The sequence below is a fragment of the Fringilla coelebs genome (genome assembly GCF_963513975.1).
Source record: "Fringilla coelebs genome assembly, chromosome: 10".
Taxonomy (NCBI): domain Eukaryota; kingdom Metazoa; phylum Chordata; class Aves; order Passeriformes; family Fringillidae; genus Fringilla; species Fringilla coelebs.
Window position 1 is genome coordinate 4,819,404 of NC_140036.1, and position 16,347 is coordinate 4,835,750.

Consider the following 16,347-nt stretch of genomic DNA (forward strand, 5'->3'; position numbering starts at 1 on the left):
CCGAGCCCCAGGTCCTTCATCCCTGCTCGCAGCCACTCCCACAGAACGCACGCAAATCTCTGGATTCACTCATTCCCATCCCAAACCCACAGACCCCCATCTTCTCATGAGCTGGGAATCCTTCATCCCCACTCACAGCCCCTTCACCCTCCCCAGCATCCGAGATCTGTTTCCCTCCCAACGTTCCCATACAAACCCCCAATTCCCTCCCGGACCCCACAACCACCTCCGGTCCTGCTAACGCACATCATTCCCAATCCAGTCCCACAGCTCCCCGCCGTTTTCCAGCCCCCCCAAACTTCCACCCCGGCCCGCAGAACTCCCCTCAGCCCCTCCTGAGCGGCCGGACTCCCCCCACCTCAGCCCTGCACCGGCGCCGGGCCCCGTGCCGCCCCGGGGCGCACTCACCGATCAGCTGCCGCACCTCCTCCTCGCTCAGGTAGATGCTGAGGCTGGGCCCGGGGCCGCTGGGGGGCCAGTCCGGGGCATGCGGGCCGAGGCCGGGCTGGCCCTGGACGCCGGCGGGCAGCACCACCAGCAGCAGGAGCAGCGGCGGCGGCAGGAGGCGGAGGAGATGGCGGCGCGGGCCCCGCACCCGCCGGCCCCGCCGCGGCCCCGCGCCCGCCTCCCCCGCCGCCTCACGGGGCCGGGGCCGGCCCCGCCGCCCCCCGCCGGGCTCCCGGCGCCGCGGCACCATCGCTCCGCGGGGACGGAGGGACGGACGCAGGGCCGGGGGGAAGCGGGCGGGACCCCCCGCCCCGCCGGACCCTCGCACGGCGCGGCCGCCGCCAGGCCCCGCCCCGCGCACGCGCCGCTGCCGCCGCCGCGGGCGGCCCCTTAGCGCGGGCGGGAGGGGCGGGATCCCCCTCACGGCTCTTCCCGCCTCTTCCCGCATCCCGCCCGGCGCCGGGAGGAAGAGGAGGAGGGAGAGAGAGCATCCCCGCTCTCTGAGTAGTGCCGGTCACCGCATGACAAAATCACTGAGGTCGGAGAAGACCTCGAAGACCGTCGGGTCCAAGCTGTGACCGATTCCCACCTTGTCACCCGGCCCAGAGCGCTCAGTGCCATGTCCAGGCCTTCCTTGGACGCCTCCAGGGATGGGGGCTCCAAACCTCCCTGGGCAGCCCCTTCCAATTCCTGAACACCCTTTCCATGCCCAATATGAACCTGCCCTGGCACAGCTTGGGACTGTTTCTTCTCTGTGAATGTGCCATTCACATTCTCTGGAAAAATCCCTTCAACGAGGAATTTTCCGGGAAGCTGAGAAGCCTCAGATAAAAGGAAAACAATTCTTATCTCATCTGCTTCTCCTGTGTTGTGCTCACATGTGGAATGTGTTTGGAGATTGTTCACCCACAGGTGATTGTTTCACTGGATTCTGCTGTGAGTTGTTTTCACTCTTTGGCCAAGCTGTGTCGGGACTCTGGAGAGAGTCAGGAGTTTTCATCATTATCTTTTTAGCATTCTCTAGGTATCCTTTCTGTATTCTTTAGTATAGTATAGTATGCTTTAATATATTATAGTATCATAAAATAATAAATTAGCCTTCTGAGAACATGGAGTCAGATTCATCGTTCCTTCCTTCATCGGAGCACCCTGCAAATACAAGACTTCTCATCCTGTCCCCGTTCCCTGGGAGCAGAGCCCGACCACCCCCAGCTGTCCCCTCCTGTCAGGGAGTTGTGCAGAGCCACAAGGTCCCCCCTGAGCCTCCTTTTCTCCAGGCTGAGCCCCTTTCCCAGCTCCTGGTGCTCCAGCCCCTTCCCCATCTCAGTTTCCTTCCCTGGCCACGCTCCAGCCCCACGATGTCCTTGTCATGAGAGCCAGAACTGGACGAAGCACTTGAGGGGCCTCACAGTGCCCAGTCATTGTCACTGCCCTGGTCCTGTTGGACCCATTGGTCTCTTGCCCACGTGGGCACACCTGGGCTCATGTTCAGCCACTGTTGACCAGCATCTCCAAAGCCTTGGCCAGGTCCTTTATGGAGTCTGATCCCAGTCCCCCATCAGTGGAATCCACCCACTGAATCACCTCATGTTCATCCTGAGACCCTACACATCCCCATGCTCCCACTTAGCTGGGGTTGACTCCATCCCCAAATTCTTCCAGTCCCCAGTCAGGATGGGCCAGGGGGTCATGGCCAAAACTGGAAATGCTCCGCCAAAATATCCCCGAAAAAAGATAATCCCAGAGTGACAGACTGTGGGATGCCTGGTGCCCACCAAAGCTGCTCCATCAGCTGGACAGGGGAGAGAAAATATAATGCTCCTAAGTTGAGATAAAAACAGGAAGAGACCACTCAGCAATTACTGTCATGGGCAAAACAGGAGGGAAGTTTGAGGAAATTTATGGAATTTATTACCAGATTTGTAGGATAATGAGAAGTCTGTTTTGGAGCTGGCCGACATCAGCTCCATCAGACACAGGGGAAGCTTCTGGCAGCTTCTCAAAGAAACCACTCCTATAGCTCCCCCACTACTCAAAATCCAACACACTGCTCAGAAGCTTTCCCAGTTGGAAATACTGCTGGAATACCAGTGTTTTAGTTTAAGAGAATTTCCTTTTTTGGTAATTTTTTTAAAACAAAAAATTGAGTTTTTTTAAAATGCACTGCTTATAAGTATATAAAACATACTGATGTTATATTTAATGTTTTAATCTACTTTTTAATCTTACAGTCCTTTCAGAGCTAAGAAGCAGCAGCATTTCATTTCACTGTAACAAAGGGCCTTTGGCCCACAGAGGATGGGGATTTCAGCTCCAGCCAAGCCATTGCTGCCTGTAACGATCCTGAAGTAAAACCCAAACTGTAAACACATCTCCTGTTCTGTTACAGTATGGAATGCCAGCAGCAGGGCTGCTTGACAGCTGATATATTTTAAAAGAATGCAATAATAATCAAGTCCAACGATGCAAACAACATTAAATTCCAGTGTGAGGCTTTGAATCTCCTATACAAACATTCCTGACCTTTTCCCAAAATCCTCTGCTGTGCAGTATTTCAAAAGTAAGGATTTCTGTGGCAGTTTGGTGCAAAACCCTTTCTCAAGGTGTCCACCTTTCCCCCAAAACACAAAACCTCTGTTCCAATTGGCTTAGGAAAGGGATTTTGTTTTTCTGAGCTGGCTGCTGACCTAAACACACCTCATTCCTCATTTGTCAAGGCTGAAGAGCCACCTGCATTGTCACCTTCCTACCTGCTGTCACACCTGGCTGCTCTCCAGCTCCTCTGGAATTCCCTAGAGCAGTGACAGCTTTGCTCTGAGCAAATCCATTGCTGGGAGCTGCCTGCTTGGTTGAGATTTTCAGCAGAAGCATCGCAAAATTCACTAATGACCATTAAATCCCTTAATGTCTTTAAATTCTGCGCTCCCTCCTGACCTGCCAGGGGGAATTTTTTCCTGTGGGACACTGTGACAAGAGGACACTGCAGGCTAATTGGTCACAGCAGGGTTTAATCACTGAGTCTTTCAGCTCATAATCATAAGAGTGGAAAGTGTGTAGGAAGTTCTGTTCTTCTAATCACTGAGGTGAAAGAGAAATTGCACTCCTCCCCACAATATCCATCACTTACTTAAACAGTGTGAGGTGTAAAAAAAACAAAATACCAAACTGGGATGGAGCTGGAAATTACATGCAGGCCTGTAGTAGGGGGATGTGGCCCAGGCTGCAGAGCCCTCCACACCGCAGCTTCTCCACAGGCCATTTCCTCAGCCTGGAAGCACGGCGCCTGGGCATCTGTGTTTATTTGCCCTGCAGATGTAGCCTAAATCGCAGACTCAGCGTGGTTTCTGATGCACCTCACTTAGGGACTCGCGGACAGACAGACAACGTGTGGTATCTGATGTGATCAAAACCAAGACTGAGGCTCACCAGCCAGAGACCAAACAAAATTTTGATGCCCTTTTCTGGTGACATTGGCAGGCAACTTATGTGGGAAGGCACTGACAGAGCGTTGGCATGGATTTATCTCTTGGAGGGACCCCTGCTTCACTCACAATGAGCGTGAAGGAACAGCAGAAACTGCTGCTGCTCTCTGGAGGCTGGATGAGCCCAATGAGGTTGAAAACGTGGTGTAGGCACCAGGCAGGAGACAAACAGCTCTTTTTATCTGTGAGTTTTTCGAAGAGTCAGAAGAAGAAACAGAAAAACACAGACACTCCTCAGCTGTAACAGCCTGTAATGGTGGCAGGACCCACAGGAACCCCAACATGGGAGTCCATTTTTCATTTTCCACTACACCCCATTTTTCCCAAACTTATTTCTGGCCTGTCCTTCCTCATGAGGACCAAAGGGACAATATTCATGCAGCCACCATGGACAACAAATATGAATTTAACCTTAACCTCAGCCACCCCTGCCTTGGGCATAAGGACACGATATTCAGCACAAATGTGACGTTCGGCAGAAGGGCCCGTGCGGGGTTATTTCCCTGCATTTCTTTTCAGTGAGTATGTAACTTTGCCTCCTGGAAGCCACTGGCTGATTTTAACAAAAGGTCACCAAAACCACATAAACCAAACACAAATAAACACATTCTTGGGCTGCAGCTGCCAGCCTGTGCACTGCCGCTCACGGGGCTACAGGCCTGGCTGGGCCCCCCTTGCCCATGAAGCCAATTGCTTGCTGGGCTCTGATGTTGTAATTAAAATGCAGGCTGCAAGGATAATTGGGGGTATTAGAAGCCAAATGAAGGTTTCATGGATGTCAAGAAACATCTCGTTGGAAAAAGGTGAAAAATGCAATTCACGGGCCAGCTCAAACACTGAAGATCTTGTGTTGATTTTTTTTGGCTGCACAGACTATTTTTGGCAGGATCGAGTTCACGGTCTTTCAAAACCATTCTGGGGAAGATTATATTGCAAGAGGATACACAAAGTCTGTCCCGTGGCAAGCTGCTAGCAATAGCTGTGAACTTGCAGCACTCACATGGAAAAGTTTTGCTTGGATAGACACTGGGATGCCTCACTGCGTGTGCTCCCAGCCTGATTGTATCAGCGTTTACCACTGCCGTGTCCCGAGAGGCACAGAGGAGCTGGGATTCATTTCTGCATGTAAAACAAATCTGTAAAAGCAAATAGCTGACAATTAATGGCACTGATAGGAATTTGATACATGAGGGCCTCATGGAAGACACATGACATAGGGATGTTTATGTGGGTGCTGGAAGATGGGAGACAGGGCTTTGGGAATGGTTGCTCCCTGTCCAGACTCGCTCACACACGCTGCTGCGATTGGGGCTGGCTTTTCCCACCTCCTCTTTATGATTGTAAGTGACTGTGCAGCATTCCCTGGGGAGGAGAGCTGGCCCCTTCACACAGACACAGGAATGAAGCCCTGCTGCCTCTCCTAATCAGTCTTCCAACATTTTCCCCTTCAAACAGCTTCTCTCCTTTACGAGTACCAGGTGACCTCAGTGCTTGGATGGCTTCCAACTCAACTGCACCTTGGTTCTGTGGCCCTGGAATCTTCAGCTCGTCATTTGTTCAGGGTACCTCTGCCCACAAGGCTTCCCTGCAGAAATGCTCTGGAACTTTTGGTGGTTAAGCATTAGAAATGGGCAAGAGGGGCTTCTGATTTAGGAGTGCTAGGAAAAGATGGCACAGCTGAGCTTGTGCAAGCAGCAGGCTTCCTAAGCTATCTAGTATTAATTGACCTCTTTATTATTTAGTATTCCCCTTTATTTAGTATTTATTTGCCCCTTTCCATGGGCAAGGATGCATCCATATACCTCTGAGTAGGGATAAACCTATTCATCTGCTCTGCTTCACTTCCTGCCATTTCCTGAGGGGTTGCCCTCTTCTGTCTTTCCCAGAGCATGGTGCCCCAGGATTTCCAGTTCTCCTTGCTCATCGGGGTGGAACAAACTGGCAGCTTGCTGCTCGTTTTCTCCCACATCTCTGAATTTTCCATGCCTTTTCCCAAAGCAGGAGTAGAACTGAGAAGGAGGGAATGGACAACATATTGAGTAATCTAAATAGACAGATGGCTTCACTCAAATCAGCACTGACCCGTGGAGTCTTCCAGGGGAGGGAAGAGCTGAAATTTCAAAGTTTAAAATGTACAGACCTTCCCTCAAACTCTTTTTGTCCCATTACATCAACTATAAACAGGCAGCACAGTTGGGAAGACCAGTGTCCCCTGTTACTTGAATAGCACTGAGGGGAAGATCAAAGCCTTCAGACTTCCAACCTGCTCCCCTTTGCACCAGATTTCTAATTTCCTTTTATTTATTTCCTAATTGTGCACACAGGTTCATGAAGCTGCCCTGGAGAAGGAAGGGCTGTCTGCTCCATTGCTGCAGTCAGACTGCTTGGGCTGGGATATACAGGGAGGAAAAATCACACAACAGCAGAGGGAAATGTGTGTACAAGTTCCTGGAAATGTAGCATTTAATGGAAAAAACATCCTGGGAACATGAAGCTGGCTGGAGCTGCTGTGGCATGAAGCAAGGGAGGCTGGGGGAGAGCAGAGCCTCGGAACACAGTTTCAGCATGTGGTTGGGAAGGCACATGCCATTTCTGTGTTTGCCTTATAAGGGGGGTGTGCATGCCATGATATTGCTAAATATGAAATAAATTGTTTGGGGGCTGGCTGTGTTACCTCTTCCCTCCCCAGGACACCCAGGGGTTGCTGGCTGATGTTTGTGTGTCATTGGGATCCTTTTCCTTGCCAGTGGATGCCAGGATTTGGGGCCATGGATGTTGCACAACAAGGCTTGTAATGCTGTTACAGTTTGTTCTGCACTCTGTCAGAGCTTGATGCTCAGGTGAGTGTTGGTATCAGGACAGAAAATTACAAATCAAACCATTTTTCAATGGAAAAATTGATGGGAAATGGAGTATCTATCATACGGAGAAGAGAAGGAAAGCAGGCACCTGAACCTACTCCTCCTTGGTCTTTTGTTGGCTTTTCAGTGCAAATGATCCTCCAAAATTCGTCTCCAGGGGTTTTATTATGTCTCTGCTCAAACAACAGGCCTTTCACTGTAGTTCAGCACGTGACTTCAAACCCAGCACCCATCCTCAGAGAGCTCAGTCTTCTCCATGACTTCCCCTTTCCCTTGGGAAGCCAACAGAGCAGCAGTTACAAAGTGATGTGGTTGTGTTTTACAGGTCACTTATGCAAGTGTTTCCCTGTGCTCTGGCAGTTGGAGCTGGTTTATGGTTTACCACGGTTTTTCAGAGCCCACACACAATACAGGAATGGAGATAATTAATTGTAGGAGTCACTGTATCCCATCCCTCTTTTACAAAAGCACAATTGGAGCATTTGCCCAGGAAGTGGAAAATATTTATGTGACTTTCTCTCTGAGAATGTATTAAAATCCCCATTTTCACTGGGATAAATGAGAAGCAGACAGAAGTACTGAGCAAATCCCACACCCCCTACAGAAGAGATTGTGGAGCCCCTGCATCCATCAAAACTGGAAGCAGGAAAGAGCAGGACTCTCCCACTCCTCTCAGGGTTTAGATTACTCTGGGCAGCAGCAAGCCCGAATTTCTTCAGGTGGCAGAGATGCACCTCTTGTCTCCCATTTTCAGTGCAAATGGCATTACAATTCTTGGAATGTCACCAGCACCAGCCAGCAAAGGGGCTGGGAAGCTGCAGACCCAGGTACCTTTCTCTTTTCCCAGCACTGGGCAATGCTTTTGCACACTGAGCTCACCTGGATGCTTTTATTGAAGATAAATATATTCTACTTCCGAAAAAACCAGATTCCTCTGGCTGATATATTCTCATATGGATAAAAATAGATGGATTTTAATCATGCTTACATTGCAGATCCCACAAGCCAACTATTTTAATAGATTCAGAGTCTTTTTCTTTGGGCTTGGAACAGGCTCAACACCAATAAACCAAAAGACTTAGCAGGATGTTTTTGCCTCATTAAAATGCTTTGTGCCTTTGGCTCTATTCTGTTCTTCCAGTGCTGGTGTGTTTTCATAGATCCTCATCTTGAAATTGTGGGAAGAGTCAGGGAAAAAGCTTTGGAAAGGCAACCTGTCCTCCTCCCATCCAACCATTCCTGGGTGATTTCAGAATCCTGGCCAGACCATTAGCTCTCCAGCAGCTCCCACCACATTAAGTCCTGTATACCTGAAATTCAATGAAAGCTTCTTTCAAAAAATAAAAAAAAATCCAAAATATTTTTAAATGCTTCTAGTAAAACCTGCGGTATTCCCACGTTGGTTTCTGTGCTAGGAAATCTTTTAAAGCCCCAGAGACAGTGAGAAGGGATCCTGGAAGTGAAAAGGGATCCTGGAAGTAAGAACTTCCACAGGTCAGGTCTTGCCCTAGTTTGGATGACGACTGCAGGATGCTCACACATTTTCAGCAGCTGATTAAAATTTTGTCTCCATTGTGGAAAAAATCCCTGAGCATTTTCTTTCTTTGTGATGATTGTGCTTAGCTGTTTTGCTTGCATGAGTAAAAAAAGCTGCATTTCCTTGGGTTTTCCCTATGAAGTGGAAGTCTGACCTTGAACAACTTCCATAGGTCTTATTTCAGCATTTTCTTGAGCTGTGGGTGACAGGGCTGGACACTGATGGGTCACAGCAATTCATTCTGTCCCGTTTCCTACTGGAGGCATCTCCTTGTGGGGCAGGGTGAGGGTTAGGTCAGCTGGAAAAGAACTTTCTGCTGCTTAATATCTCTTGAACCCCACGAAAAGCAAAAGGCATGTCTTGGAAAACCATCCACAGACATTTTTATGGGGTGAAAGCTGTATGGATAGTTTAGAGCCATGCATTTCACTCACAAAATTGCTTTTGGATTGGTGATATTTGCATCTCACTGCCCGTGCAGTGAGATTATCCCTCCTGGATGGGGCAACAGATCCCCTCTCCCTCATTTCTAAGCTTTGTCCTGAAAATGCAACAGGATTGTCATTAAAGACTCATTATTGTGAGCAGAATGGAACCAGCCAGGGAGAAATGTTCCTGAATGAATCGTGGGGAAAAGGCCTGGCTGGAAAACACCAATGCCATGCTCCACTGTGGGGAATGGGTGACTAAACACAATATACATAGACCCATTTAAGTTAGAAAAGTAAAGAGTCCAAGAGTTCCCCCAGCACTGCCAAGGCTTCCACTGACCCATGTCCTCAAAGAGCCACATCCACCCAGCTTTAAGCCCCTCCAGGAGTGGGGACTCCACCAGCTGGGCAGCTGTGCCAGGATGGAACAGCCTTTCCATGAAAAAATTTCCCTTCATATCCAATCTGAACTTCCCCTGGCACAACTCGAGGCTGCTTCCTCCTTCTCGTGTCCCCGTTCCCTGGGAGCAGAGCCCGACCACCCCCAGCTGTCCTCTCCTGTCAGGGACTTGTGCAGAGCCAGAAGGTTCCCCCTGAGCCTCCTTTTCTCCAGGCTGAGCCCCTTTCCAGCTCCCTCAGCCTCTCCTGGTGCTCCATCCCCTTCCGCAGCCCCGTTCCTTGTCCCGCACACGCTCCAGCCCCCGGGATTTGCGGGGCCCGGGCGGGGGTGCAGCGGCGGCGCGGACCGCCAGGTGTCGCTGTCGGCGCGGGAGAGAGGGAAGGGAAGGGAAGGGAAGGGAAGGGAAGGGAAGGGAAGGGAAGGGAAGGGAAGGGAAGGGAAGGGAAGGGAAGGGAAGGGAAGGGAAGGGAAGGGAAGGGAAGGGAAGGGAAGGCAAGGCAAGGCAAGGCAAGGCAAGGCAAGGCAAGGCAAGGCAAGGCAAGGCAAGGCAAGGCAAGGCAAGGCAAGGCAAGGCAAGGCAAGGCAAGGGCAAAGGCAAAGGCAAAGGCAAAGGCAAAGAGCTGGGATCACCTCACTGCACCTTCCAGAGCTAAAGGGAATCTGGGAGAGCTGTAGAGGGACCTGCACAAGGGCCTGGAGTGGCAAGACAAGAGGGAATGGTTTCCCACTGCCAGATGGGATATTGGAAAGAAATTCTTCCCTGGGAGGGTGGAGAGCCCATGGCGCATGTTGCCCAGAGAAGCTGTGTTTGTTCCATCCTTGGAAGTCTTCCAGGCCAGGTTGGACAGGGCTTGGAGCAACCTGGGATAGTGAAAGGTGTCCCTGCCTATCTCATGGGGTGAAGATAGGTGATCTGTAAGGTCCCTTCCCACCCAAACCTGATTCTCTGATTTTATCCCTTGGGAAATTGTTCCTGTTCGCATCCAGCTCCAGAGCAGCTCTTGTATGTGGTCAGACAGTGCTGGCACTCCTGGCAGGGAGCAGAGACCATGGCACCATCGTTCCATATCGTGTAATTAACAGTGGGAATCCCAGGAGAGAATAAACATAGCAGCAGATCCAGATTCCTCCAGGAGATATGGGAGCCAAAGGTACCAGATCATTGCAGGGTTTTTAATCCAGCTGGATTCTGGCATGTCTGTGGCTCCCCTGTGAACTCCAACTGGTACCACAGGGATACATGAGCCAGACTTGCATCACTCTGGCCAGAGTGGGAACTCCAGGCTCCCCATGCTGTGCACTGCCTCTGCACGAGAAAGGGATGCTTTTCCAGAGTGCCACGGACACAAAACACAGGAAGCAATCCATGTGCCAAAACCTGCTCACAAAAAACTGCCCACAGAGTGGCTTTAAATATCCAGTGCACTGATAGCAACAAGTCCCTCCAGGATGAGAGGAGCCAGGGTACCTCACTGCCTGCAGGTGTGCATCTCACCCTCACTCAGGCTCGGCTTGCTGCTCAGCTCAGCTCCATTCTCACACTGGAGCCAGCCCTTGCCTGTCCTTGCCCAGCCTCTCCAAGGCTCTGATCCTGTAACTTAGGGGTTGATATCTCACACTGCTGTTTGCCAGCTCTGCACTGGGTCCTCCTCTGGAGCAGGCTGCCTTCCCCAGCCAGCAGGGATGTTTTCCTTCCAGCCCCTCTCCTGGAGCCCGGGACCAGCTTTTAACAACGCTCCCGAGCAGCGCGTGGTGCTGCAGAGCCCCAGCTGGTGCCAGGAGTCATGGTTTAAATAACACACAGTAAATATTGGAACAGCCTGAGCTGTGGAGAACTCCTCAGACACCAGTTTCTAAGGATGATCTAATACATTTCTTGGACTCGCTCGTCCTTCTCGTTACTCTTCTGCATTTTTTCCCCCTCCTATTTTTCTTCCCTCCCATTGAAATGTTTTGGTTTTCTTCTTTTATTTTTTTCGCTGCTTGAGTCTCTGAAATATGCAGCCATGGCAACCGGCTGGAGGAGCGAATTCCCCTGGTCCGCCTGCATGTCCTTGGGGTCTGCCGGGGAGCGAGGGGGTGAATTCCAGCCATTCCCTCTGGCCGGGAGCAGTGTTTAGTAAACACACGGCAGCACACATGTGCTAACCCTGCCCGGCTCTGCCAGCTCGGCAAAGGCTTTTCTGCGGCTGGAGCGTGTCTCCCCTGATCCCCCCGGAGCGAGTGGCACCCTCTCCCCGGCACTCTCCGGGCTGGCATTCTTTGGGAGCAGCATCGGGGAGGAATGCGAGCCCCTGGCGTCCGGACAGGAGCTGACATTCCCGGCCCTGGGCTGAAGAATGTGGACATAGCGTCCGCTCCAAACTCCAGCACTGGAGTTCATTCACCCTGGAGGAGGGGGACGCTGGAATCTGAGCGGGACTCGGCCCTCGGTGACCAGGCTGTCATAACCTGGGGGTGATGGTCTCCTCTGTCACTTCCAAGGATCTCCCCACGTCATGCCATGGCATCTGGGGACTCCTTCGTCCTTGTTTTGGTGGCTCTGTGGCCTCTGCCCCTCAATCTGCAGCTGCGTCAGCTTTTTCTTGGAAAAGCTGGGGGAACATGAGGATGCTGCTGGCTGAGGAGTCGGGTTCAAGGCAGCAGGCAGCTCTAACTTTGGAGAAGCCAAACCCATCCTCGGTGAGCTGCTGGCAGGGAAGGAGACCAGCAGTTGGGGACCAGCACCCCAGTTTGATGGGTGTTACTTAGAGACCCAGAAAAGGCAGTGCAGGCTGAATGCATTAAGCAAAGCCAACTTGTTTTAGTGTCTGTAACGTGGCAGGAACCAGAACTGAGTGTGAATTCAAGCCCCAGGCCCATAGCTGGCTCTCAGCTCATCTTTCCAAGGCAAACAGGGCTGCTCTAACTCCCCCTGCCCCTCCGACACACTCGGCCAGGGTTATTTATACCCTTTACAATGTTACACACCGCTTGGATTACTGCATGGCATCCAGGCTGCTTGGAGCAGGGTCCCACAAAGCAGAGTGGTTTTGCATGAATACAGTTCCCACCAGTTCCTAGGTTTGACACTGGATGCAGGGGGGTTACTCACCATTTACTCCGGCTGGATTGTGTGGGGCTTTGTGGATTAAAATAGCAAAACTTCAGCACTAACAGCAATACAACATGGTTCAGGCTGAAAGATCCCCACTGATTCACCACCCTCTTACATCAGCATTTCAACACCAGGAAATGCTGCTCATTCCACAGATTTTGGAGGACTGTGAAGCCCCGAGATTGCAGCGAGGCTGAGAAAGTTGGGGAGTTTTGAAAGAATTTGTGGAAATTTTTGCACAAAACCTGAATACAAGAGAGAGTTTCCCTCAGTCCATGGCTAACTGTTCGAGAACAGGATAAAATAAAGGAAGTATCCCAAAATCTGCCTTGGTTCTGCTGCTGGGGAGGGGGTGAGTGCAGCAGCATTGCCAACCTGCTGTGCCAGGAACCCGGCGGTGTGGGACTGCAGGCTGACCCGGCAGCATTCCCAGCTCAGGCTCCCATACCTCCCTACCTGCCAGCCTCTGGAAAGGCTCCAGGTGTTGCACAAAAGCACAGCAGCAGCAGCAGCAGCAGTTTGTTGCAGAACCTGCAGGAAGAGGCAGTGCTTGCCTCGGCACGTTGGAGCCAGCCAGCACTTTCTAGTCATGCTCTGAAAGTCAAGCCTGGGGAGCACACGGGGTTACCTGGCAGATTCAGCCTCCAGGAGGGAATCATTGAATCCCAGAGGGTTTGGGTTGGAAGGGATCTTAAAGTACATCTCATCCCACCCCCCTGCCATGGGTAAGGACACCTTTCACTATCCCAGGTTCCTCCAAGCCTCATCCAACCTGTCTGGAACACTTCCCAGGATGGGGCAGCCACAGCTTCTCTGGGCAACCTGTGCCAGAGCCTCACCACCCTCACAGGGAAGAATTTCTTCCCAATATCTCACCAAGCACTGCCCTCTGTCAGCAGGAAGCCATTGTGCTATCCCTCCATGCCCTTGCTCAAAGTCCTTTTTCAGCTCTGTCAGACCCTGGAAGGCTGCAGTATTTGGGTAACCCCAAAGCTCTCTCTTCTCCACACTGTTCTGTGGTGGTAGAGCTCACCCTGGAATTCTCCTGCTTTGTCATCCCAGGATTTTGTTCCCTGGCCTGTGAGTGAGATGTGGCAGTCTGGGGCATGCAGAGCTGTGCCTCAGTTGTGCACTCATGACTCTGTGTGTGTGTCTGTGTGTCTGTGTAGGCAGCCAGGTGGATCCACAGCACAGCAGGAGCCTTCATGCTCAGGATTCCATCCCTAAGTGTTTGTGCCATGCTCACCCCAAGGATCCCTACTTCTAGCCCCGAGGATCCCCGGTGCTGAAGCCAGGAGAGGTTGTGGAGCTGGAAAAGTTCCAGTTTTGGGGTTGTTTTCAGTGTTCTCCCACCTGGCAGGGCACCAGCCTTCAGGGAGCACTGGGAGTGGAGCTGGACCATGGACTGGAGATGGTCTTTGGACCAGGGGAGCGGGGATGGTGTTTGGTGGAGCATGAAGAACATGTGGTTTGGAAGGGCTGGGACTGGCTCCCCTGCCTGGAAGTGGGCGGAGGCCGAGGGGGTGGTGTGATGGGATGACTCTCCTGTTTCACCACAGAATGACACTTTCTCCAAGCTCTCCCCAAGCCTCCCAAGCCAGCCCGTGGTGCAGCAGTCTCCAGGGAGATGTCCATTCCCATTCACCCCTGTTCCCCTGACCACAAAGCCATGAGCTGGCTCCCTGAGCTCTGCTGCTGCCGTGGCACACATCCCTCTTTTCCATGGGTTTTCTCCTCCCTTACAGCTGTTTTGGACCTTGCAAAGCCAGAGTGGATTTTCCTGCATTGTCTGCCCAGCTTTCCTCACACTCTCCTGGATGCAGCTCTGTGGCAGGGCAGGGAATCACTGCCAGCAAATGCCTGGCATAGAAGAGGAGGACAGGAGGGATTACACCCTGCAAGCAGCCGTAAACAAGAGAACAGAGTGCAAAAAACCTCCTGGAATTTGCAATCCAGTCTTCCTGATTGCCCTGTGCTGGGTGCTGGGTGATGCTGAGCATTCCTCCCCACTGATCCATGGGCATTCCCAAACCACGATGGCTCCAGGCACTGCTCAGCCTTGGAGCCAGCTGAACATGGGGAAGGAAAGCAAGGCTGCTGATTGAACAGACACAAAGCTGAGGGAGATGGGGAGAAAAAAGGATGGGAAAGAAAGGAACAAGGACCAAAATATTGGGGCTTTTGGGCAGGATGAGCTGTTTGGGCCACAGGGATGGAGCCACCCTGGTGCTGGAGACACATTTAACTCTGCAGGGACACAACCCAAAATAGCTGCCATGGGGTAATGTCTCCATGGGGGCTCTATTCTGGGATGGAGCCGCTCCTGGTCTGGGCATGGGGCAGCAGCAGCTCAGGAATAGCCTTGGCTGGTGAGGGCAGCCCCACGAGCATCTTTCTTGCTTGTATGCATCCAGCATTCCTCAGGGAGGGCCAGGGAGAGGGATCAGCCAGCCAGTTTTCCATCTGATTTCATTTTCTTAGAATTTCCTCTAATGGTTCCATTTATTTTTTTTTTTCTCTAATTCCACCTTTTTTTTTTTTTTTGAGGCAGCTGGAAAAAATAATGTTTTGGTTGCCTTGGAAACATGCTCCTAAACTTTTGGTAGATCCAAGACATGCCTGGAGTTCCAGGATGGCCAGTCAGGGTGGTGGGGGCTTGCCCTCCCTTCCCAAAAGTGGCAGGAGCTGCTCTCCAGTGGCTCTGGACACACGTGGCCCTGACCTACCCTCTGTCCCGACCCCTGTTTACTCTGCAAATACAACATTGCTTACAAATTCCTGGGACATGCCATGGGAGCTCTAGGCTGGGTAGTGTTACTTCATGCTGGACCCTATGCAAGAGGGAGGAAAAAAAAAAAAAAAACAGGATCGCACTTTAAGGCTGTAAAAATGCGGGTGGGAATATTTTCCAGTCTGTGTCATTTTCCATCAAGGCCAAAATTCACATTCTGCCTTTCTCTGTTTGTGTTTTTCTCCCTGAAACTTGGATTTATTTTTTTTTTTTATTCTCCAGCTTTCTCGAATGAAAAATTAGGAAATTCAAGGATATTGATTCTCCACCTCACCATGTTTCAAGGAAACTTTGTACATATACAGTTTCAAGTGTCAGGAGTTAAAATTTTCCTTTGGCCTGAAGCCAAATGTTTTCCCAAAAATTCAGTGTTTCTGTGATTTTCTGGGAAAGTGGGATATGGGCCCCTTCTCTTTCTTTAACCAACACACATTCTTAAATGCTTGTTTATGCAGAAGAGTTTCAGCTCCAAAGGGGGGAGGAGAGGAAAGGAAAATCACAATTAAATGTTTCCCCTGCAGTGGGCAGAGAAACCAAACATCCAATTTTTCCTGGAAGGAAGAAGACAAGTTTTTTTAATTAAAAAGAAAGAAAAAAAAAAAAGAAAGAAAGAAAGAAAGAACCAAAACACCCCAAGGCTTCTGTATGAGAAAACACTTGAAACTGAAGTTTCACTTGAAATGGCCTGAGCAGCATTAGTGTGCAATGACTCTGTACTGGGAGAGAGGCCTGGGGAGTGAAGCTGGGTGGGTTTGAAAGGCTTTCCCTGCCTGGAGTGATGGCTCCAGCCATCTCCATCTCCTGCAGCTGGATGTCATTTCCCCTCCAGCTGAGGAAGTGCCCTTTCCAAGCCCCTTTGCTTCCAAATGAGCTTCTAATGACCACAGTTTTTCTCCATCCAGTTAATTAATCCCTGGTTCCCTCCAGATATTATTCCAGAGCATGTTACAGCACCCTGTGGTGGGACGTGGCCCATCATCCCAGGGACTTGCTCTTCACTCCATGCTGCACTCAGCCCTGTGTGCCAGGACCTGCCACAAACCTCTCAAATTTTCCTGCTGCTGCCAAACTCAGCAAGCAACCAAAAAACCCACAAAAACCATTAGATCTTTCCTTTCCTTTCCTTTCCTTTCCTTTCCTTTCCTTTCCTTTCCTTTCCTTTCCTTTCCTTTCCTTTCCTTTCCTTTCCTTTCCTTTCCTTTCCTTTCCTTTCCTTTCCTTTCCTTTCCTTTCCTTTCCTTTCCTTTCCTTTCCTTTCCTTTCCTTTCCTTTCCTTTCCTTTCCTTTCCTTTCCTTTCCTT

The 16,347-nt window shown here is 50.9% G+C and overlaps 1 protein-coding gene across 1 annotated transcript in view; it reads right to left on the reverse strand.

Annotated features, from left to right (window-relative positions):
- Nucleotides 1-697, reverse strand: part of RYK (receptor like tyrosine kinase) — a gene marked incomplete at its 5' end in the record, with an annotated part of 54,260 nt that extends 53,563 nt beyond the window's left edge. Inside the window, one exon of the mRNA XM_084212110.1 lies at nucleotides 409-697. Within this exon, the coding sequence (XP_084068236.1) occupies nucleotides 409-697 (289 nt within the window). The remainder of the gene's footprint in view (nucleotides 1-408) is intronic.
- Between the last annotated feature and the right edge of the window lie 15,650 nt (nucleotides 698-16,347).